Genomic DNA, 25,810 nt, shown 5'->3' with positions numbered 1-25,810 from the left:
CTTCAGGCAAATGCTATTCCAAGCAGACCTAACTGAAGAAAGTGCTCCACATGGCATGTTTTTTATGGCACCCTCACTAGAGACCAGAAACTCATGTCCTTATTTTTGTGAAATGTCTCACACACAACTCTTAAGGATAAGGAGTTAGCCAGGTCAACAATGTAATGAAACCCAACTGGAGCTGGGTACTCAATGCTGCCAGGACTCCGTTTCAGTCTCTTTCACGTTTCTCTGCACATGGATCTCATCTTCTCTCATTGCTGAGTGGTCTTCTCCACATTGGGGTAAAACATGGTCACCTGCCAACACTTGAGTTTGACCTCTTGCAACTTTTACTACCAGAGATGGTCTAAGTGATCTTTCCCTCTCTCTCTCTCCTTCTCTCTCTCTCTCTCTCCTCCTCCTCTCTCTCTCTGTCTCTCTCTCCCCTCAAGCCCCAAAGTCCTTGGGCAGAGAATTCATTGATTCAGCTTGGGAGACCCAGGGCATGGTCTACTCTGACCAGACACTGGGAACAATGAAATATAGTCATGGGAAACCAAAACGTTTTGAATGGTTGGAGTGGGGAAGTAACCATTGGCTGAGATCATGAACGATCTTCTATAACAGATTTGGGTTTTACTTTGAAGGTAATGAAGGAGTCATTGAAGGATTTTAAACAGGGTAGTGGCCGGACAACTGCATATTTTAATGAGCACACTGTAATGTGGCAGAGAAAGCTTGGAGGGGATTGAGTGAGTGCAGCTGTGCATCAGTGAACTACGTCTCCCTTCTACACCTCTGTGCCTCATACAAGATTCAGGCCCAGAGCAGCCATGACCTGGGCCCCAGCATTAGCCTTTAGCCAGATCAACAGCTGGGATGCCTTGCCACTTTAACTGGATGGGCAGAATCTAGTGGAATACATATATCCCTGACCCAGAGGAAGGGTAGAAAGTATCTGTGGGTTCTGCTCTCAAGGAGGCTTTGTCACCATGTTCTCTGTGCCCCTGCTAGCTGTGAGAGAATGCACGTAAGGAGTTCAGGTACTAGGGAACAGACTTCCTTTCTCTTCCTGGAGTCATTATGGCCCTGCAGTAAGGGGAAAAAATTATTTTTAATTGCATGTTTATGAACTGCTGCAGGAGTGTCTCCACTTAAGTGCAGGGGAGGAAAAAGTATTAGGTTCCTTGGCTGGGCCTGAAAATTAAACGGACAAAGACAGATTAACAGGAGAAAAGTCATACATATTTATTTAATGTAAGTTTTACATGACTCTGGAGGCTTTATAGGGAAATAAAAACCTGAAGAAATAGTTAAGCCTGAGTGTTTCTATACTAGGTTTGATGAAGAGTGGGAAGTCATGGAAAAACATGATAGAACAAAGGGATATGAGCTAAAGGTAGTAAACTGGGAAACTTAGCGAGACATGTTCCTCTGGATTCCTCTTAGCATCCTTCCATCTTTGGAAATAAGAATCCTTTTTTCCTGCAGGTATAGAAAGGGCTGCTTCAGGGGAGAAGGGGACATTCAGAATTCTCCCTGCACCTGTCAGGTCTCTATTTTTTCTAGCTTCCAATATTCAATGATGTCAAGGCACCATGTTTCAGAGTAATGTTTTCTGAACCCCATCAAGTAACCCCTATTGGAAGCTGTTTTGCACCTCTTCCCTAATGTGGCCTCTTGAGGAATAAAATCTTGTTATTTATGTTGTGTATTTGCTGCAGGTCAGTTTGCTCATTGCTTCCTTCTCAGAAATATTACCTGTTATGTCCAATTAATGGTTCATGTCTAGCAACTCTAGGGCGAGGGCTCTGAAATGTCCGTGCCACTCTTGAACCACACCACCAAGAGAGTTAGAAGCTGCTTCTCTCCCCTGTCACTGAGAACTGATGTTCCATTACCTGCTTTCCTCTTTAATGAGAAATAAGCTTTGACGTATGCCATAGACCAATTTACCTACGAAATTTAGCTTTAACTAAACACTGTCCAAAGGCATCCTTGCTGGACCTGATAGTTAACCTCAGCCAGCAAGTGTGGATCAGCCCTGGCCTCTACAAAAACCATAAAGACAGCCCCATAAACCCCATGGTCCCTCAGCTCCTGGCTTTTCTTTAATAAACTTTCATTGTTGAAGGAGGGAAAACTAAGCATGTGATAAAACCTACATTAGATTTTACCTCAGGACATTTTTATTACTTATATTATTCAGTAGAGTCCAAATGAAAGGTTGAAAACAACCTAACATTTTGGGTAAATTACTCCCCCCAAAAAAGACTTTTTTTTTTTTTTCAGTGAGTCAATGGAGAGAAAGTAATGATGAATCTTCAGAGGCCAAAAACCAGGAGAAAGTGAGAACCCAGAGAAGTCAGGCAACATTTGAGTTCATAATGGCTGAGAATTTTCCAGAATAGATAAACGACATCTACTCTCAGATTGAGGCCCCAAACAAGGTCAATGAAAGGAAACCTACATCTAGACACATTGTGCCGAATACCATCATCAGCACTTGACATTGGTTTCCAACCCCCTTCTGTGGTTTGGTTGGGTTTGGATTGGTTGGTAATCTGAAAAACTATAGACCACATTTCCCAGCCTCTTTCTCAGCTGAGGTCCTGGATGTGACTGAGCTTCTGCCTGGGCTCTCCTGTGAAACTTGGAAGGCAGAAGGGAGGCAAGGCCATCTTCCTGCAGCAGCTGTGTCTGGTGAGTATGGTCCTGAGACATGAGTGTTTCAAGACAGTGGTGGCAACTGGACGCAGTGATCCAGCACCCGAGAGGCCCCAGCGTTGTGGGGATATAAGCACTGAGGCGTTCGGGATGATGGGCACAGCATTCCTCTGTTTAGTCACCCACCTGGTGGAGCTTCCTGACTTCTCACTGCAGCTACAGCGGTGAGTCCCAGTCCCAGGAGTGAGGACAGCCCCCGCCTCCCACCGTGTTAAATGGTGTTCAATTGTTCCCTGTGTTAAATCTCACTCTCCTCACTCCCAACTCTGAGGAGCACAGTAGGGGCCTCTCATGATCCAGACCATCAACTACCGGAGAAGAAATGGAAAAGATAACAGAACATCATCACTCCCCAATGTGTGGGGTTCACCCTGAGGGGCCGTTGCCACTCCTTCTCTCTCTTTGTCTTTGTCTCAGGTGGAGCTCCTTATTCTCAGTGCCTGCCTGAGAAGGGTCCCTAATTGGCAAAAAGGCTGGAAGCTCTGCTTCGGCCTTCTGATTACCTGTGTCATCTGCCCTGCAATGCTGAGACTCTGCCACCGTCCCCTTGGACAGGTTTCCTCCCCCTTGGTTCAGGGAACCCTTGCTAACAGTCTCTTCCACGTTGTTTTTTCTGCTTTTCTTCCTTTTTCTTCTTCCTTTTCTTCCATTTTCTTTCCTTGATAAAATCTGCAGTCTTCTAAGTGTAATTATAGCTCTTGGGGTTGTTGGTTCTGCTTTTAACATTTTTTTCTTTTTTAAAAATTTATTTATTTTTGGCTGCGTCGGGTCTTAGTTGCAGCACGTGGGATCTTCGTTGAGGCATGCAGGATCTTTCGTTGTGGCACGTGGGCTCTTCGTTGCAGCACGCAGGCTTGTCTCCAGTCGTGACCTGTGGGTTTTTTCTCTTCTCTACTTGTGGCGTGCAGGCTCTAGGGCACATGGGCTCTGTAGTTCTGGCGTGCGGGTTCCAGAGCATGTGGGCTCTGTAGTTTGCGGCACATGGACTCTCTAGTTGAGGCACGCAAGCTCAGTAGTTGTGGCATGCAGGGTTAGTTGCCCTGTGGCATGTAGGATCTTAGTTCCCCTGTGGCATGTAGGATCTTAGTTCCCTGACCAGGGATCGAACCCACGTCCCCTGCATTGAAAGGTGGATTCTTTACCACTGGACCACTAGGGAAGTCCCAACATTTTTTTCTTAACAATTAATTTTTTCAGCTTTTGTTTTACTTCATTTCTGCTAGTTTTCTTAAGACTTTTAACGTGTTTTTTCCCCTATATAATCAAGGTAAATGCTTTATTTGTTTATTTGCTCTTTATTTTTTTTAACAGTGAAAGCATTGACAACTATGAATTGACCTCTGAGTATTTCTGTGACTCCATCCCCAAGACTTCCTGTATTACGAAGATTTCCAATTTTTGTTATTTACTCCAAGGTCTGTTATTAAGTAATTGGCTTATGTCTTATTTTAGTGGTTATATTGGAGATTTTTAAACATTTTCCATATGGTATTCCTGTTATTCATTTGAATTCTTACATCAATAAAAGTAATAGCAATAAAGTATTACTAATAACTATTTCTCACCTTATTATACTGTGACCAGAGAATATAACCTGGAGAATTTCTTCTATTGTTAATTTATTCAGATCCAAGGAAACTAATTCTACTCATTAAGAAATTCCTTGTGCTTGTTTTCTATTTTCCCTGAGAGAATTTTAGAGAAGCAAAAGTCTTGTTTGTATTTTCTGATGTCCTCAGTATATGTTCTCAAACTTATGTAGACACCTAAAGGTGAACAAAGTATGCAGATATCTGAAGCCATGAGCCTCCTAGATGTCACTCGAAGTGTAAAATCTAAAACTTCTCTGTAGCAAATGAAAGGGAAACTCTCCCTTCAATGAGCCGGATTCCTAGCATAATCTTCTCTCTCAATTTCAAAGTTTCCCATGTCACTCATACATCCAGACATTTCCCATTGAGTTTGTGTGGTATACTCTCTCTTTATGTCATTACTCATTCCTTAAGTATCTACTCCACTGACCAAATCATTCCAGCAGAGTGATTTATGCCACCATTTCTCCCTGGCACATGCCATTTTGCAATTTCTTGTTTGCAGTTATAAATCTTCTACATGGGGAGGAAGTAGTATATTTTATTTATTTCAGCATCCCCAGGGCCTAACTCGCTACTCACTGCACATATGTTTGCTGAATTTAGTTTGATTTTGAAAGAATTTTATCTTTAACAAAACATTTACCTGTCCTTTATTTCTATAACAAGATGTTAGAAAGAGATACATGCCCCTTCATCTCCCTCATAAGAGGGGTGTGGGCTTCCACGGGGCCACTGAAAGAGCTTAACATGTGACCTCTACGGGTCATAAGGGTGTGCAGTCTAATGTCCACCCAGAGAATATCAACTCAAAATATGAGCCAACTGCTCTGGTGGCAAGGACAGGGGAAGTACTGTTACATTGAGATTAGCCAACACTACTAGAGTTTCTCAGGGCAAGCGATATTGATGGGAACCAGATGTGAGAGCTCATCTCGAGTGCTTGTCCTATACAGCCTCCTAAAGAGGCAGCAGAACCTCAGCAAAAAGTTGGAGATGAAAGCCAGATTACCAGAAACTACAGGAGGCACAAGTAACCATCTAGATTAGGGAAGTGTCTTCTCAGGACAAGGGAACTTGAAGTCTGAGAGACTTGATCTTGGCTTCCAAAGAGCCACCAAAGTGCTTCATGAAAGACTGCTTTCAACAGCTGCCATATATAAACTGACTCTATTTGGTTGGTTCAACTGATGCTTTTTCTATCCCTTTTACACTCCCAGACCAGCAGGTTGGGGAAGGATGAGAGTATCGATAGGGAGATGGAGAAGCAGCCAACCACATTCCCCTTCCCTACTAGAAGCTTCCAGGCTGAGACAGGCTGATCCAGGAGTAGGAGGAGATAAGCCATTAAATCACATTTTGATATCTGTTTAATATCTCCTCCTGGATATTCTAATTACCGACTTCAGACTGTGTTTGTTACTTGAAGCAACCCTACCTCCTGAACATAAAAGCCTTCGGATCCACTAGAGTTTTCATAGGAGAATAGGAAAGAGTACCTCCTCTGAAGAAACATTAAAGGGATGGAGGGAGGCAATGAACTCATACTCTGCTTATATCATGAGTTATACATGGTGACTCTACTGCTTCAACTTCATGTGATCCACTCGATAACCAGTGAGGGATGAAGGGCAATTCTAAAGCCAAGACCCACAAATGTTATCAAGAGGCAACAGAATGTCAGCTAGGTCTCTTAGTTGCAAAAACTATCAATAGCTAGTTTAAGCAGAAAAGGAATTTATTATGGGATATTAGGTAGCTCAAGGGTCCAGAGAAATAAACTTATGGCTGAGTTTCCAAAAACTCCTCCCAGAACTTCACCACAGAACAGCACTTTCAACACTGGTCCCAGAACCAAGCCACTGCCACCTGCACCCAGCCCTTTTCCTTACATTATTTACTCCAAAGTTACATGTCTGATTGGTGGAATCTAGATTACATGCCAGCACCATCCTATTCAACAAAGGTGGGAATCATAACAGGAGAACAATCAAAGTATAGAGTCTATTTAAAAGACTTTGGACAGCCACAAATGACAGATGTCCTTATTCTGGTTTATTCTGGCTTCTCATCCTGTTTATTGCACCATGGAGTAATTCTTGACTTTTTTCCAAAGCCTTGAGGAATGTCTAGGTTTTGTAACTCTTCTTGGCAATACAAGTTTTCTGTCTGTTAGGATCCACAAAGATTGCAAGTTGCAGGGCAAGCTGCCTAGCATTTTAATTTTTTCTGCTACTCAATCAGAAATCTTAATATTCATCTACAGCTTACCACATCCATGAAGACGTCTCGGGGAGCTCCAACTTACAATGACTTCTTTTGACAATACTAAGTTTCATGTTGTGGGATTTCCTTAAGTTTTTGTTCATCTTTGTGTTGGGGAACTTGGCTTGTTTTAAGTAACAATTTTGTGTTAGTTATTTTAAACACAAAATTATTCCAGAAAATCATAAGCAGTGTAATTCACTCTTGGCAAACAAATACTTCCAGCCAGGTTTCAGTCTCTCCATAGACACAGACCCCAAGGCAAGTTAACATTTGGCAAATTATTATCTATTCAGAAAGGAAAAAGAGATCATGAAAGTGTGAGTAACAAAAGCTGGGGAAAAAAAGTCAAATTTGCGCAAAGAGCTGACGGTATCAGTGCAATATTTGGCACATGGTGACATTCTCCTCTAAACCCATTACTCAACCTCAAAAGAGCCAGCCCAATCCCTTGGGTTTTGTTTGGTTTAAATCAGAGATGATATTTTCCCTGAAGAAATAACCATCCTTGATTGAATTTTCCTCTAAGCCATGGTATGTGGGAAAAAAGGAGAAGGAGGAAGAGTGAGGAGTGCATATTGATAAAGGCAAATCATAGACAAAAGTGGAAATCTGCTATTTTCTCTTGCTTCTGTGGAACAAAAGGCTACATCATGTGACATCAGGGGGACCAAAAGGACCACCCACCTCTTTCATAGGAGTTACACTCTGACCTCTTTTTACAGGAAAATAGCCCTATTAGAAGAAGCTCATGCAGATAAATCCATAATTTTCATTTTGGTATGAATTCATTCATTCATTCACTAGTCACCACACATTTACTGACTGGCTGTAAGGTACCAGGATTGCAGTAGATATTAGAGATAAAACTGTAGACATGACACAGTTCTTGCTATCACTGACCCTAAGACCTAGTAAAGGAAGCAGGTAAGCAATTTATCAATTACAGTTGATACCAGACAGGATAGAAGGTATAGGATTTAATGGAAATGGGTAGGAAGGATAACTGCTTAGACTTACAATGAAAAGGAAGCTTTCCTGGAATAAGTGATAATTAAGACTAGAATGAAGAGTAGACATTAAACTAGTCAAAGGGAGGGAAGAAAGCATTTTAGGCAGAGAGATTCGAAAACAGGCTTAAGGAACTGAAACTAATTTGTTATGCTTTAGATATAGGTCTTCGAGGGTTGAGGACAAAAGTGGGTAGAATATGAGGCTGAAGAGATAGATACCAGACCTTAAGCCACGAATATCATTTAGAAATTATGTATGGATGTGAGAAATGGCAGTCACCAAAACACCGTTTAAATAAGATAGTGGATTATTTTTCTCTCATGTAAAACAAATCCAGAAGTAGACAGTCCAAACTATTTCCATGATGGAGGAACCATCAAAGATTTCAGCTCATTCTTACTTTCAGTTCTGCCATCTTTATGGCAGGACCCCTCTCCACAAGACCATTTCAAGGTCTCACGATGGCCACTTCAGCTTGAGCCACTATTTCTTTCAGTCAAGGAGATGGAAGGAGAGAGAAAAAGCAACAGGTTACAGTCCCCCTGAGTTAGTTTCCTTTTGGTGGAACTTTTCGAGATGCCACACTTGACATTTTGGCTTATATCTCACTGGCCAGAATTTAGTCATACAACCACTCCTATCTGTAAGGAGTGCTTGGAAATGTAGTTTCTTAGTTGAGCACAATTGCTCTCCCTAACAAAATCAAGGTTCTGTTAGTAAGGAAGAAGGAGAAAACAATATTAAAGGGAACTAGTAGTCTTTGCTATGTCATTCCATGTTAATTCTACCTTGAGGGCAATGGAGACTCATCATCCAAGAGTTTCAAGCCAAGAAGTGACCTGGTCAAAGTTGTATTTTCAAAAGGACCTCTTACATGCGGGGTAGAGACAGGATTGGAGGAGACTTGATTGGTGGCAAGGGGACCTATTAGGAGGATGTTGAATAAAACCAGGCAATAGGTGATGGTGGCCCAAAAGTGTGATTTGATAAGTATAGAATGTGAGACCAGAAGGAAAACCAGGAGCATAAAAGAGTAAAGACAAGGATCTTGTTGGCATCAAAGACAAATCTCACCCACTTACCATTGTATCTGATACGGCTCATCCCCACTCAGTCTCATTTTCTGGGCAAAGCAAGCCAACGTTGCATTTAACTCAGCTCTTTGGATGTCACTCTACAACTGAGGTAATCAGAGTGCTTGTCCCATGAGTTTTTAAATGTTATAAAACCATTCATATTACATATGCACATCCATTTATATAATTTTATATAAATTCATAAATAAGACTTCACAAATCCTATTGTTTTTGATGAAATATTTGATGCATGCAAAATAATATGTACATTATGGAACACAGTAATAAAACACTCATTACCCCCTATCCAACTTAAGAATCAGAATGTTAGCAGTACTTCCTCATGTTTAAAAGCCCTCACCCACAGAGAGTCAAAATATCCATGCTTTTTGGCCACCTATGACCATGCTCTTTATATATAGAGAGAGGTGACAGCAATATGCGACCTCAGTGGCCTTATATTTTCCCCAGTGACATAAGTTACCCTAAAACCATAACAATAATAGCTAATATGTAATCAGTGCTTATTATATGCCAGGCACTCTTCTAAATGTTTTACATACATGAAATAACTTAATCTCCTCAATGATTCTGTGAAGTAACTATTACTCTCCTCCTTATTTTACAGATGAACAAACTGAGGCATAGAGTAGTCTAGTATTTTGCCCAAGCTCACACAGCTAATGAATGGTAAAACCAAGATTCAAAGAGGTCATCTGGCTTTCACATCTGTTTCTAGCCACCATACTATCCCATTGCCTGTAGATGTATGACAACACTGATGGTAGTGGTGCTGGTGGCAGTGCTGGTGGTACCTTTTCCCCTTAAATATGGCTGGTCCTCTAGTAGAATGTTAGATTCAGAAGTTTTAGAGATTATACTGACAGATTTATCCATCCCATAGATTTAGAACTTCTTGACAATAAGAATTAGGACAAGAAATTACAGATCTAAGGCCCAGGGTTGTGACGTGTGTGGCAGACTTTATTCCGGAACCCAAGGGTCTTACCTTAAGTACATCTCTTATTCTAGCACACCAGACTGGCTAGGTTACAAAGGACACCTTAACTGTTGACTTGCAAATAAAGCATAGGTAATGAATTAAACCAGACAAGTCAGTGGTGAAGTTTTCATCTCTCTCCTTGATCACTACTGCAAGGAATCTAGAGACTTTTTTGTTTGTAAAAACTCCAAGTGAGTCATTTATAATCTCTTTTGAGCAGAGATGTGGAGTCTAAGGTCTCTTTGGCGTAGTGGTGAATAAGGTTATACTCCAGGCGCCTAAAACAGTGCATGGCAAGATATAAGCTCCATGAAAATTAGTTGTTAACATCATAACCATGATTCTATGATTTTAAAGTAGGAAAAGCTCCTTGGAAAATAATTGATTTGAAGACCCCACTGTTCTTTGTATGCAAGACTTTTTAAATTGTTGTATAACATATTTAGACTTCTGAAGAACAGTGTTTGTAGTACTGCCATATTGCTTGACTTAACCTGTACAACGACATTAGAAAGTACACAAAAGCAAGTGTCACCAAATTACAGAAGTGATGTAAAGCTTACATTTAACCACTTGTATTTTTAATACAAATATAAACAGGATTATTCCCCACCAATACGCATTAATTCCAGCATAGTTAGGAACCAGACCAACAGTTTCACAAGTTTCAAGCTATGTCTAGAGGTACAACAGGTGTAAAAAATGATAAAGGTAGATTTACGATCTGATTCCTTGATGCTCTAAGATTTTAAATATGGCTCTGTGAGTTGTTCTATATATAGTCAATTTCTTATTCTCTCCAACTGTTTTAGCTGAGCAATCCTAGTTACTAAAAAAAAAAAATCCTAGACTGAATAACTTAAAGCAGTGGAAATTGCTTGTGTATGTAGGCCAAAAAGGTGTTTCTGATTGATAACGAGAGACAGGAAAGAGACTATTTCATGCAGTCAGTTACAGACCCAGGCTGAAGAAGGCTTCAAAGTTTCGCTGGAGATCAATATCCAGCCAGTATATAGGAGAAGAGCATAGAGTATTGCAAGTAGGAGGCAGAGAGAAAAGAAAACAGTTTTGTCAATTAGCTAGTAGTCTCTGCTATTGTAAACCTTAGTTTTCTCATCTGTAAAATGCTAAGTCTGCCTTTTTTAAAACTTTCTTAAGCCCATAGAAGTTTCAATAATAAAATAAAAACCATCAGGCCTACTACTTCATACAAATCATAAAGTCTGCACCATTTGCTAATGATGCAAAATATTCCATTTATCTTATTCATCTTTCTTGCAAACCCACAAAATTTTCTCTCTACTTCTTTTAGAGGCTCTTATGTCTTTGGTTTCTGTTAAATAAGACTCTACAAGTAGTGACTAAAGATTATTAAATATCTTGAAAGTGTCGAGAACTGAACTGTGCTTAGTGCTCCATTTCACCCTCACAACAATCCAGTGAGATATGTTTCATTATCCCTATTTGTACAGTGGTGGAGCAGGGAAGGCAATGAATAGGGGACCTACAATTAAGTAATTAGCCAAAGGACACAGCTGATAAGTGATGGTAAAATCCCAACTTGAAGTCAAGCCTCCTTTGATTCCAAATATTGGGTTTATACCAATCATATTATTCTACTTCCTTTCTATATCTCTCAGATTCTCCAGAACACCTACAGTGTCAGGCACCTAGTGAAAGAAACTGAACAAATACTTGTTCAAATAAATTGAATTGAAATAATAATAAACCTCTATTGTAAACCTCAAGTTTAATAAATCTCTATTGTAAATCTTTGTTTTTGAAGGACATTTATATTGTCGCTTCCTTGATTGTCTTCTCCATGCCTGCTTTATTTTTGCTTTTCCTTCACTGCATTCCCTTCCCTTTCTTGATGGTCCCAAGGGCCATCTCAGCCCTCCTAAGAAGGAAGCTTTTATTTAGGAAATTATAGCATACATTGTGCTGCCTGCCACTTAGCCACTTGAGAATTTCTGGCAAAAGTCTTATGAAGAGCATGACTTACTGCAATTTGAGAGAGTTTCCTGTCTATTTAACTTTATGGGAAGAACATTAATTCAATGGAATGTGGATCTAGACTCAACTGTCTGCTCATCTAGACTTAGCTTGGGATACTATTTTTTCTCCAGTCTCCTTAGCTAGATATTTATTCCTCTTCCAGCAAGACTCCTGTTGCATGCCAAGTGAGATATGTTTTCAACTAACACTAAATTAACAGGGAAGTCAGCCAAGCCAGAAGAAAGTCATGCTTTTTTTTCTCGTCTAAGAGCAACTGGCAGAAGTCTCCTCTTACAAGTATCTTCTGCTTGTAAGCACGTGGCTAGGCTACAGACTCAGAATGAATTCTACAGCTATAAAGGTGTGGGCAGGTGATTAACAAAGGTGGGATTACTTTTTTCGGGTAATTATGGTTTATGAGGCTTGTCTAACAAATTATACCCATAGGAACAAACTACCTTCAGAAAACAATAAAAGTATGGGTCCTTAGGGAGCTATTTCCATACTACCAATCTAAACAACAACAAATAACTAGAGGGCAGGACCTTGGCTTATAGAAGGAACATTTCACTATTTAGTGAGCAGATATTATTAATGAAGATACTCTATCCTTCACAACACTTTGGGAAAAAAGAAATGTGGACCCAGTATGAGAATTTTATTAGTAATACCCATGTTTTATCTCTGTACCTGCTAAGTTTGAGATAAATCATTTATTTATTCACAAAATATTATTCACTGGCCAACCTTATATGCTTAGCACTGTGTCAGGTATAGAAATTCATCACTGTAGTGCCTGAGAAAAAGACTTGCTTCAAATCACCATAATAAAATTTTTTTAAATGTATCATAAAAGAATTTTATAATGTATAATGGGAATTCAAAGAAAGGAAAAGATTTCTTCTTCCTAGTGGAATTAAAGGAGGACTTAAAGGGGAGTTTTCTTTGAGCTAATCCTTAAATGATGATTGTACATTAATTTTATTCCACATTATACACAACACAGTTTCAGAATAGCTGTACTAATACGACTACCATCTATATGGTTACTAAGAACAGTTTAAAACATATTTTTAATATACCCTCCCCATCTCCCTTACACACTTTAAAGTTATATTATGTTGTCAGAGGATGTAGCCATTATATACTATAATCTCTTCCTTCCAAGTCTTATCTTTATGAAAACTAGGTGTTTCATGATCACCGCCAAGTCCTTAGGTCAATGTCTATCTATTTATTATAGCTCATTTTCGAATAGATTCTTCAGGAAGGGTTTATGGGAACAATATTTCCTGAGTTCTTAAAAGTTGAAAGCAATTTATCTATACCCATTATATCTGAATGTTATTTTTGCTGGATATAAAATTTTTATCTTGTATTTTCTTTCCTTGAGTATTTTAAATGTTTTCCATTTTCTTCTGGCTGTTTGTGTAAGTGTTTGTGGTAGGCTGCATAATGCCTCCCCCAGCCCCCATCAAAGATACCCATATCCTAATACCTGGAGACTGTGTGTGTTACCTTCTATGGCAAAGGGGATTTTACAGATGTGATTTAGAGTCCTGAGATAGGGAGGTTACCCTGGATTATCCAGATGGACCCTAAATGCAATCACAAATATCCTTATGAGAGAGAAGCAGAGGTAGATTTGACTACAGAAAGGAAAGAAGGCAAAGCGTTGATTGAAGCAAGGAGAGAAAATGTGAGGTGAGGCAGGGCTATTGACCAAGGAATGAGAATGGTCTCTAGAAGCTGGAAAACACAAAGAAATGGATTCTCCCTGAGACCCTCCAGAAGGAGCCAGCCCTGTTGACATCTTGATCTTAGCCCTGTAAGATTCATTTCAGACTGTCGTCTCTAGAACTGTAAGAGAACAAGTTTCGGTTGTTTTAAACCCATTAGTTTCTGGTAATCTTTTACAGTAGAAATAGGAAACTAATAGAGTGTTGGTCTCAAAGAGTCTGGTGATAACATTTTTGCCAAGGTGCCTATTAAATGATTTCCCTTTTTTTTAAATTCAGTAATTTCACTATGTCTTGGTATTGGTCATTGAGGGTCAGTATTCCCATGCATGCAATATGTGGTTTCAAATCTTTTTGATTTCAGAAGTTTTTTAAACTATAGTTTTTAGCACTTTTTCTGTTTTTTTTTTAATTGGTTTTCTTCTTCAAGGACTCCTGTTATCTTATATATTGGTACTTCCTTGCCTCTTCTCCATGCTATCACTTTCTCTTGAACACTAGACCCAGGAAGACAAGCTGGAATCCACATCTGTCATTGGACACCACCAACTTTAAGGACACTGGTAATCTGCAGGAGAAATTAGATCCCTTTACCACAGAGCTGCACAAGTATATGGTCCAGGACTTGGAGAAGCCGAGGAAGGAGATCTGGAAGGAGGTAGATAAGCTGTGAGTTCGGGTGTTGCCTCACAGTAACATGGTGACCTGGCAGATCAGCACCAATGGGTGTCAGTTGCCACAATGTCTCCAACCTCTCAAGTATAAAAACGGCTGCTCCTTCATTTCCACCTTCTAAATTTCATGCAAACTTCTCCCTGTACAGGGAAAAGAATCCTAGGAATTATACTTCAACCTTAGCTAACTTGTACTAATATGAACCCACCACAGTTCACCCCTGTCAACATAGTATCTTTTAATCATACTTAACTTCCAAATAAAGACAATAGCAAAATGATGCTTCTACCAATGATACAGCTATCCCTTGTGCAACCAAAAACATGTTAACTCTCTCCCACAAATAAGATACAAAGTTCACTTATCCATCTTTGGATGATGTTCTATTCCTCTTCCAGCTGAGTCACACTAAGATGTAAAGTTAACACCATGAACACATGTTATAGTAGATGTGACAGAGGAACGGGAAAGTGGAAGGAAGACAGTGGTTAATATGTGCATAAATATGGTCATATCAAAATAAGGAAAAATACTCATAACTATTATAGTTCTCATTTCCAAAGTTGGTCACATGATCATAGATGTGACTAATTTTTTAACTTCCTTTTTCCACCATTCACTCCCACCTCATTGGCCCCTGCTAACATGTTTTGCTTCAAACAGCTGGTTTCTTCAAATTTTCAGATCTTGAGTTAAATGGCATCTTCTCAACAAGGTCTCTCCCCAATTTAAAGTAAATAACCCCACTATTTTTTTTTCTCATAGCACTCTCATCTTCTCTTCGTTTTTTGTTTGTTGTTTCTTATTTTTTCATGACTCTCAAAACAACAGTAGTTTTAATGAATGAGGAAATGAATTCCTCACCACTAAATCTACCACTCACATCCTACCAATCAACAGGTCCTATTAGTTTTTTGTTCCTGATATCTTTCAGATCCATTCCTTTCTTTATAGTCATCAACACTCAGTTTCTTACTGATATCCTGATATCTCATCTGGTATCTAGCTTCTCCTCACTCCAGTTAATACTGTGCACTACCCTCAATACTTCGTGGAAAGAAATGATTCTGTGTTTGTCTTTATATTTTGAGTACCTAGCATAGTAGGCACACAGTAACACAAAGTAGGAATTCAATAATTATCTGTGGATGAATGGATAAAATGTCATCAATCATATAAGGAATGCTATACAAGAAATCTACTAACTCTGTCTCTGGTCTCCTTATCTTATGAATTCAACACTCTAAAAATGAAAATTCAGAGACAAAATTATTTTGAACTTTCAAATATCTGCTCTTCCAAAAAAACTATGTATTTGACCTCCAATAAAATGTTTTAACTGTAAATGAGAATTTTTATTACTCACCTAAAAATAGTGTGTTTGCATCAATTTTTAAGAGATTAAAATAGTATTAACATGATTAAGGGAATAGAAATAGTTTTAATGAAAAATATACAAATAATGTGGTACATTATATCAATGTTTTTATTGCTCGATAATATTCTATAATGCATCTGGGTAATGCATGTGTGCTAGGAGAGGGATGGACAATAGACATAACAGCAGCAAGTATTGGGGGTTTGAGAGTAAAAGATCAATAATAATGGCTCATTTTCATTTCTCATGAGGAAAAAAGGTATCACTAAGTGCCAAGTACAATGCCTGGCATATAGTAGGAGTAGAATATATTTATGTTGACTGTCTGACTATTGCTTATTTATAATAGTGAATGAGATTTTTATAAATTAAAAGGTTCAAGTTGTCTTAAGGAATTGTCATAGGATTATAGAATGTTAACTCTTAAAATGGATTATACAGGGAGGATACAGATTGTAATATCTTAAAAATCACTAAGATGATATATGTCCTTACTAATAAATAGTACATCCTAAATAAAAGTAAAGAGCTGGGCTGAAATGACCTTTAGAAATTATTTCCTGCTTATATTTCTACAACATAGATTGCTTTTTTGGTTACTGTTCTGTTAACCTCAGACCTCAAAAACCAAAGGTCAAGACTGAATAAATCAAGAGGAGAATAAAGGTCTTTTATATCCATTAGCAATAAAGAGAATGTATATGAATATAAAAGTATTTTCTCAACCTTGGCATGACTCCAAGGAAATCCAAATGCTAAAAGTCTGTTTCAGCTCCCAGCATTCCTCTGCTCCCTCCCACAGACAGACCATAGGAAGATGAACAAACTCAATGAGTTCCATTAAACAAAATGCTGGTCAAGGCCCATGTTTAACCACACCCCCTGTACAGTGGCTCCAGAGTTCTGAAGGGCTGTAGCAGAATGATAGAATACCCTGGAAGCTCAACATTCTCTGCCTAAGGCAACTCCCTGCTTGCTTCTGGATTGAATGCTACCCTAGTTGTCCCCCAGGCATCAGTCAGAACTAAAGGACCTTACATCCCATGCCCTCAAGATTGGCATGAACCATCTGACCAGTTTTTACTGGGGGGAGTGGTAATGGTAAAGCATTAATAGGCTTCATGTGTCAGCTCTCCTAAGTAATATTTACATTCAAATTTTAACAATATCCTTCCATGTCTTGATCCCATGGATTATGGATTGAATGAGTGGCTATAAGACCCACCATGACTAATTACTAGGGATGTTCTTGGGGAAGTCCCAGGCTACCCACATACTCTGTGAGGGAGGCTATTGCAGGGGAAAAGTATAGATAGATAGATGATAGATAGATAGATAGATAGATGATAGATAGGTGATAGATAAGATAGATGATGATGATGATAGATAGATAGATGGGTGATAGATAGATAGATGATAGATAGGTGATAGATTAGATGATAATGATGATAGATAGATAGACAGATGATAGGCAATTCCAAAGCACTGCCAAAAACTAAATTTTAGAAACAGGATATATTTAAGTCACAAACAAATAAATGTGCACAGTGGTTGAAATCTTCAGGGATTATTCTTTAGTGCTCACAACATCTCTCAAGTTGATATCTGAAAATACTACTTTCTAAAAAATATATAATTAGGGCTTCCCTGGTGGCGCAGTGGTTGAGAGTCCGCCTGCCAATGCAGGGGACACGGGTTCGTGCCCCGGTCTGGGAAGATCCCACATGCCGTGGAGTGGCTGGGCCCGTGAGCCATGGCTGCTGAGCCTGCGTGTCCGGAGCCTGTGCTCCGCAACAGGAGAGGCCACGGCAGTGAGAGGCCCGCGTACCGCAAAAAAAAAAAAAAAAAAAAAAAAATATATATATATATATATATATAAAATTAATATTTTAAAAACCACCCACTGTGGTATTCATTAAACATTAATTCTGAATTTAGTAAGAAGTTCTCTGTATACCTTTTGCCAAAAGTATTAAAAACTTTTATGACATTTCCTTTTCTTATTTTCTTCTAGTAGAAGTAATTGAAAGCTTTTGTTCAACTGACAGAGAACAGTACTCCTATGAATTGGGTCAAAATGAAAAGTGATATTGACAAGAACTTAGGCTGTGCCCCCAAATCATGATAAATTCTCTCTATTCAAAAACTTGATTGTCTCCCTTTGCAGGATATGATCTAAAATTCTTAGCTATGTCTTTAATGCCTCCAATATTTTATCCTCAAACTACTCATTAATCCTTACCTCCAACCGTGACCAAACACAGATTTCTGTCCTGGAAAACAGAATATGCTCAAATAAAGGAATGAGAGAATGAGTGTCATAACCACAATGGAAGTTCCTTGTCCCCAGAAAACACCATGAGATTTTCCACCTCTAGGCATTTGCACACACTGTTCTCCCCCTGCTATGTTCTCCTTTCCTCTTCTCCAATCTAAATTCTGCAAGGCTCTTCCATTTGCTTTAGTGATTTCCCCATCACTAAACCAGATAAATTCCATTATTCACTTGGTACTCACTTTCTGCCTTGTGGAGTGACTTCTGTAAATTAATAATTATTGAGTAATATTCCATTGTATATATGTGCCACATCTTCTTTACCCATTCATCTGTTGATGGACACTCAGGTTGCTTCCATGTCCTGGCTATTGTAAATAGACCTGCAATGAACATTGTGGTACATGACACTTTTGGAATTATGGTTTTCTCAGGGTATATGCCCAGTAGTGCGATTGCTGGGTCATATGGTAGTTCTATTTTTAGTTTTTTAAGGAACCTCCGTACTGTTCTTCATAGTGGCTGTATCAATTTACATTCCCACTAACAGTGCAAGAGGGTTCCCTTTTCTCCACACCTTCTCCAGCATTTATTGTTCGTAGATTTTCTGATGATGGCCATTCTGACTGGTGTGAGGCGATACCTCATTGTAGTTTTGATTTGCATTTCTCTAATGATTAATGATGTTGAGCATTCTTTCATGTGTCTGTTGACAGTCTGTATATCTTCTTTGGAGGAATGTCTATTTAGGTCTTCCGCCCACTTTTGGATTGGGTTGTTTGTTTTTCTGATATTGAGCTGCATGAGCAGCTTGTAAATTTTGGAGATTAATCCTTTGTCAGTTGCTTCATTTGCAAATATTTTCTCCCATCCTGAGGGTTGTCTTTTCGTCTTGTTTATGGTTTCCTTTGCTGTGCAAAAGCTTTTAAGTTTCACTAGGTTCCATTTGTTTTTGTTTTTATTTCCATTTCTCTAGGAGGTGGGTCAAAAAGGATCTTGCTGTGATTTATGTCATAGAGTGTTCTGCCTATGTTTTCCTCTAAGAGTTTGATAGTATCTGGCCTTACATTTAGGTCTTTAATCCATTTTGAGTTTATTTTTGTGTACGGTGTTGTCTGTCATACAGAGTGAAGTAAGTCAGAAAGAGAAAAATAAATACCGTATGCTAACACATATTTATGGAATCTAAAAAAAAAATGGTCATGAAGAACCTAGGGGCAGGATGGGAATAAAGACTCAGACCTACTAGAGAATGGACTTGAGGACATGGGGAGGGGGAAGGGTAAACTGGGACGAAGTGAGAGAATGGCATGGACATATATACACTACCAAATGTAAAATAGATAGCTCGTGGGAAGCAGCTGCATAGCACAGGGAGATCAGCTCGGTGCTTTGTGACCACCTAGAGGGGTGGGATAGGGAGGGTGGGAGGGAGGGAGACGCAAGAGGGAAGAGATATGGGGATATATGTATATGTATAGCTGATTCACTTTGTTATAAAGCAGAAACTAACACACCATTGTAAAGCAATTATACTCCAATAAAGATGTTTAAAAAAATACAAAAAAAGATAAAGAAACCAAAAATAAAAATAATAATTATTGAGTATTGAGACCAACTATGTTCCAGGCAATATGTTAGGTACTCTTATGCTCACAATAACCCAGAAGGTATGTGTTAATATCCCCTCTTTACAGATAAAGAAAGTAAGATTCAGAGAGGTTTAAAAAAAAGAAAAATTTGTCAAGGTCACCGAGCTAGAGAATGACAGAGTCAGGATATAAAACTAGGTTCCAAACATCATGAGCTTTTCACCATAGCACTCTGCTTCATTTTGTCCATTCATCTCATTCATTTATTGAACTAGAGTGTATCATTTTCTTAATCCAATGAGAACTCACTGAGGCATGTAGGCCTGGTGAGAGGTTATCTCTATAGTCTAAAGAAGAGTTAATGAGGAGAAGCCATAGCCCACAGGCTTATGGGTGGGGACTGGGAAAAGGAGGAAAACAGGATGACACTGGGGCTTCTGGCTTCAGCAATGATTATGATGTCTTTAAACAACATCATGAATCAGGAGGAGGGGCAGGCTTGGTGAGGGGGGAGGACATACTTTTGTGAGCATCCTGAGTAAAGTGCCCATTACTTCCACATGGAGTTTCCCAGAGGCAGGGTAGCAGTGGTTAAAAGCATGGTGTTTGGTGTCAACTATCCCTGGTCTTGATTCTGAGCTCCACCACTTATAAGCTGCATGTCTTTGGGCAAATTGCTTTACCCCTTAGAATTTCCGTTTTTCATACATAAAACAGGAATAATAATATCTACCGCAAAGAGCTGTTAGGAAGATAGAATTAAACAATTCATATAAAATGGCTAATATGATGTCTGGCCTATTAGTACTCAATGAATGGCATTTATTACTAATTATACAGATGATTACAGTAAGTTTGACTCTGGAGTGCAAGACATCTGAGCTGGAGAATGATTTTAGATATCAGTATATGAGCAGAGGTTGAAGTCATAAGAATCAATGAAATTGGCAAGTGTACGGAACAGAGATCACAACTCAAATGCCCCATGGCCAGGCAGTGAGTGAGTGAAGTGAGCTGGTATAGGCACATTTGCACATTGTATGAAACGGGGGGAACTCTGGAGAAATGGAGAGTGCATAGTCCCTCTAAAGAAGGAGGCTGCTACCCTGCTTGAGATGATTCCTGTCATGTCAAAACTGGGCCCAGCATCACCAGATCTCCTGTTTTGTATCGTTTTGTCAAAAGAAGCCAAAAATTCCCCAATGTTTAAGTGTTAGCAACTAAATTCAAACTTAAAAAGCAAATTGAACACACACATAAGCCAGACTGTGGCTTCTTGGATGCCAGACTGTGACCCCCATTGCAGAGAAAGAGGGCTGAGGATGGAGCTCTATAGAGCGTTATTGTAAAAATGATGGGTAGAGAAGGAGGAGGGGTAAAGGAGATGGAGACAGGCAGCGAACAGAGAGGGAAAGAGTGGACCAGAAAGGGGTGAGTTCAGAAAAGTCAGGGAAGAGGAGCATTCAGGAAGGAGAGAGTTAACACCATCACAGGTGGCACAGGCATCACTGTGGCCAGTTTGTGCACACAAACTCATTAAGTGTTAGGACCTCTACTTAAAACTGCAGATGTAATTACTACTAAGGAGAGGGGACATAATACTCAAAGAGACCATCCCACAGTTAAGAGACAAGACAAGAAGTCCCAAGGGAAAGGACAACAGTACATAGTAGAATTCTATTTGTATCAGTCTCTTGAACCATGAAGAACAGCCCTGCGGACTTCCAGTGAATGTCTTTTCAAAAGCAAAGGTGGACTTTGGCAGCTCAAGCATCCCTTGGACACAACTGGGATGGCTGGAATTGGAGGCAGATAGGAAACCAGAAAGTTTACCCTGTCCTCCCCTCATCAGGGAACTAGCTGATCAGAACACGGAAAGGAAGAGAAGGATAAATAAAAACTCTCAACACTCTAACCAGTAGTGAATTCTGAGATCTTTTATTTGTTTCCCTGTAAATATCAATATTATTATTAGCTATATTATTAATGTTAATATTAATACTCTCTGAGAGCCAGGAGAGCACTAAATACAAAACTATGGTTTAAAATAGGGGACCTGCCTGGTATGCTTAAGAACTAATCACAATTTGAATCAAGACTGGAATCCCTTAAGCCATTCCCTAAACAGTCACTAAGTCACTAAGTAACAATTGGCAACTGCCCTCAAAGGAATCACCAAAAAGGCTGAGGAAAAATGTTAGTTTGTAGGAGGAAAAAAAAAACTCCATACAGTAAAAGAGAAGATTATACATATTGACTCACAGTAACTAGTACATAGGTATTTACTACGTACATTCACAGTTAGCATTATGAGCATAAGATTCTAAAATGGTCATTCAACAAGGGAGGAAAAAAGCAGGATCCAAAAATGGGGAATTAGTTGTCCAAGGTCCCTTGCTAGTTAGTGACTGAGTCAAAATTAGAATTCTAATCTCCTGACTTTTCATTTCCACAAAACTCCACTGTTTTCGGAGAAAGGTTAATTATCCCTTTGAAGGAATGATTTACATAGGACACACATACTTTGACGGGTGGCAGCTGGGGGAGTGAGTCTAGTGGATGGCAGAAATGTCCCTGTGTGGCTGGAGGAGGCCAGCATGGGAAGAGCAGGCCATGTGTACCCACAGGGAGTGGGTGCCTGTGAGGAGGGGCCGTAACACCAAAGACAACCAACCCACAAAACAAGCTTTGGCTTGGAATGTGTAGTCCAGAAGAAATATCGTCAGAAATTCCAAACTTAAAAAAAATAAACATACATTTTCTTAAATATTATCTATATTCATAAACATTTACTTAGAATAAGTAATACTGAATAACTTTGACTTTGAGAACATAGTCAATAACAAAGAAGTACACATGCGCACACACACGTTTAAATCCTCTGAGTAGTCAAGACGGGTCTCATAGAATATCTTGCTCAGAACAATTCACGTAGGGGAGTTCCTTGGTGGTCCAGTGGTTAGGACTTGGCACTTTCACTGCCCTGGGCCAGGAACTAAGATCCCGCAAGCCGGCTTGGGGAAGGGTGGGGGGCCAATTCATGTAAAGCATTTAGCCTAACGCTTGGTCTACAGCAGGCCCTCCATAGATGTTTACCTAGGATTATAACAATTATGTGAGTACCTGGGCAGCCACTCAGAGTTTGGTTACTCTTACCTTATGCACAGTTTCTTTTATTTAGCTTCTTTTTATTTAGAATTTTGATTTAGCTTCTGCCTATAACAGATTAAAACTGAGTGGTGGGAATATAGTTGGAGACAGACAGGCACTTAATTGGAGATGGAAAATAATTGTATCAAACAGACAAGAAAAAAATCCAAATGTAATTGAGACCATTTAGTGTAGGGCCAAACTGCCTTCCACCTTTCTGGAGACCCTGAAGATATCACTGCAGCACACCACAGTACAACTACTATGATGACCCAGAATCATCCAGAAATATTCTATGATATGTCACACACTCTATTTAAAACTGCAGGGAAACACTTGCTACCATTCTAAAAAGTTTTTATAAAAAAATTCAAATTTGTAAAAGTTTTGACACAGAAAACTTACAAATCATCTGGAAATTAAGAAAAATCACATTTGTCCACAATGCCATAAGCCAGATACATTAAGTGGGATATTTAAACTAAACATTAGGTGATCTTATTCTCTTGAAAGCCTTGGTATTGGCTGATTATTGGTCCTTCTAGCCTCAACTATCAATGTGAGATCATATGTGATATTATGGTGTTTCTAGACAGAGATCATTATTTTTCATAAGATGTAATGGCGTCTCAATGTTTTTTTGACATAAAGTTGCAATTGATCATAGAATTGCTTCATTTTTTTTTTTTTTTTGAGACAAGGTGGTCCATGAGTACAAGGTGTGGGGCTGAGTATGTAGCTCAGCATAAGCAGGAGGATGGGCATGTGCTACTTCGCCTCTCTGTGGCAAAGAATGGGATTTCCTTCCCAGACAGTTTTAATTCCCACTGACTGTTACCCTGAGAGGTCCAGTTTCACAGCTCTCCTGAGTGATAAAGATAACCCTCACAATAAATTATCTCACTCTCCCAGTTTAGAAAAATTTCTCTCAGTTTTCCTTAAGTCACTGATTACATTTTTCACAGCATCACATCCCTGAGATGTTCTTTGAAGGGAAATTTCTATCAAGAACATTTGGAGGCTGGGAAAGCAAAATGGAGGAAAAAGAAAGAAAAAAGCACAGAGTATTCCTTAGCCAGCTATCTTCATCAAGTCCTGACAGCTGTTCACAAGTTGCTTTTCCTTTTGAACTCCGCCACATGAGAGAGGTATTTAGGCAATATGCAAACTTCAACCAATTTCATCTTGAAGAGGCACCTTTGGCTGCCAGGGGTCAATCCACCACCTTTGGCAGATTCATAAACCCTCTCCTTGGTCTTCTTCATTTTGACAGTACCAGATGTCAAATATCCAGCACATGGTAGTCAAGTGTCTTTTTCAATAATGAAAGTGTATTACAATAATTTCCTGATCAATAGAAACAACATCCTGAGGAAGAGGCACCTATTTTTCTCACTCTCTTGGAGGTGCCAACAGGCTTGAGGCAATCCTGAGGGATGAGGGCTAGGTGATTTAGAAGGTATAAGGATAAATACATAAAGTTAATTGGTACATAAAATAAAGATTTAAATATCCCTGAGTGGGGAAGGGAGTGATCTTCTGGTCACATCTCAAGTGGCCATATATGAGGGCTGAGCTGGGATAACTCCTCCACTCCCAAGGAAGAATCTGTGTCCTGTCCACCCCCAGTTTGGCATTCATGTTGGTGCCCTGGCTTAGATGCAGCCATCAGGTCCTCAGTAGACACAGAATCCACCAGGATTTTGATGAATGAGAATCAATTCCCCACCATTCACCTGAATGTCTTCGCAGGAGGCACTGTGAGTGGTCACATTCAGGTAGACTTTGTCCTTGAAAGCCAGATTGGCTACTGTGACAGAGTCAACAGATGTGACCTTGCTCAGGGAGAAGAGGGGTTCTCGACCCTTCCGGTACTGAAGCCTGAGGCTGAGCTCCTGAGAGAAGTAGCCCTTCAGGGAGATGAGATAAAACCCATCACAGTTGATGATGATTGAGTTGTTTTGCACCTTCATGGTTCCATCCTTGTTTGGGGATGTGATGATGAAACCATTCTCATTTTCACACTCTAAGGAGGGTAGGGTAAAAAAAAAAAAAAGATTCCTTAGCTCAGCGTTGGGCAACAGCCTTCCAATATGTCTAGAAACACATGAAGAGAAAGAGATAGGGAGAGATTTTGAGAAGAATGAAAGGAAGAAAATACTGTTTTTTCTCCATGAGGGTTGGAATCTGCTTTCCCTGTGGAATAGATGAGGCAAAGCTAATACTAGTAGCCAAGAGGGTTACAGATGGGGCTGGGGTTCAAGAGCAGAGAGAATATAGCAGCTGGCAGTTATCACAACATACCTGTGGCAGGAAATGGAGCCTCAAGGTTTCCCTGATTTTTCAAAACCAGGAGGGATTGGCAATTCGGTGCTTCCTTTCTTGCTCAATGGATAGACTAGGGCAAAGGGTGGTGGAAGTGCCCCTTGCCTGGGTCCTGCACACCCCCTCCATGCAAAGCAATTGCTTTTAACTCTTCTCTGTCCTCTCTCCACTTGATCATGAAATGAAAATTTTTCACATGCCCTGGGCACTAGACCTACCAACAGCATGTGTTACTGGCCTTTGCCAACAGTCATTTAAGCTTAGTAATGCTGTGATACTAAGTAAAGCTTAGTAATGTCCGTGGGCTCAGATTCTGCTCATTAAGATGCAGGTAGAAGAGCTCAAGAATATGACCTACTTCTCCCTTCTACCTTTTTATTGCTAGTTTTTCCTGGAAGCTGCCTTGGGAGTAGTGGTTGCCACAGGAGAAAGAAAAGGAAGAGTAGGAGGACACAGAATGATGGATTTCGTAGCTTTGTGTGGGGCCATTTCAAGTGCAAATCAAAAAACCAAATTTCTTTTATTTCTACGGTAGCCTCAATATCATCCTGGATGGTCAAGCAACCACATCTCAAACTCCCCACTCTGCCCCATGTCCCTCAGAGATAGGAAAGAATAGGTACTTTACTGAAATGTGCACTGCTGGGCACATTTCAGTAATTCTTGCTTTGTATCAAGTCCATGGGAAATACTTTGAATTGAAAGTAAGGATTACTTATTAGAAGGCAAGATATACTTTCCTTTAGCTCAGGAGGACTTAACAAATGAATATCCATACAGAAAACTACTGGTGGTTGTTCAAGTATTAATCATGGATCCAAATACTGCTGTCCAGGTAAAGTATCACCTTGACTTCAAGTCCCCCAACTCTCATTAAGGTAAAATCCCGTCCTATAATAGAATTACTGGGGAATGACAAGTCTTACAGTCAGACAAACTTGTAAGAAGTAAAGCCTTAGTTTTCTTACCTAAAAAATGAGAATAATTCCTACTCAAAGGGTTCCTGGGAAGATTAAGTG

General features: G+C 39.6%; 1 protein-coding gene across 1 annotated transcript in view; it reads right to left on the bottom strand.

Moving 5' to 3' along the window:
- Positions 1 to 22,172: 22,172 nt before the first annotated feature.
- The window catches only part of TNFSF4 (TNF superfamily member 4), a 111,642-nt gene continuing 108,004 nt past the window's right edge, over positions 22,173 to 25,810 (bottom strand). Inside the window, exon 4 of the mRNA XM_079940965.1 lies at positions 22,173 to 24,492. Within this exon, the coding sequence (XP_079797091.1) occupies positions 24,143 to 24,492 (350 nt within the window). The 3' untranslated portion in view covers positions 22,173 to 24,142. The remainder of the gene's footprint in view (positions 24,493 to 25,810) is intronic.

This window comes from Stenella coeruleoalba (genome assembly GCF_951394435.1).
Source record: "Stenella coeruleoalba genome assembly, chromosome: 1".
Lineage (NCBI taxonomy): Eukaryota > Metazoa > Chordata > Mammalia > Artiodactyla > Delphinidae > Stenella > Stenella coeruleoalba.
This window is presented reverse-complemented; position numbering and strand designations above follow the sequence as displayed.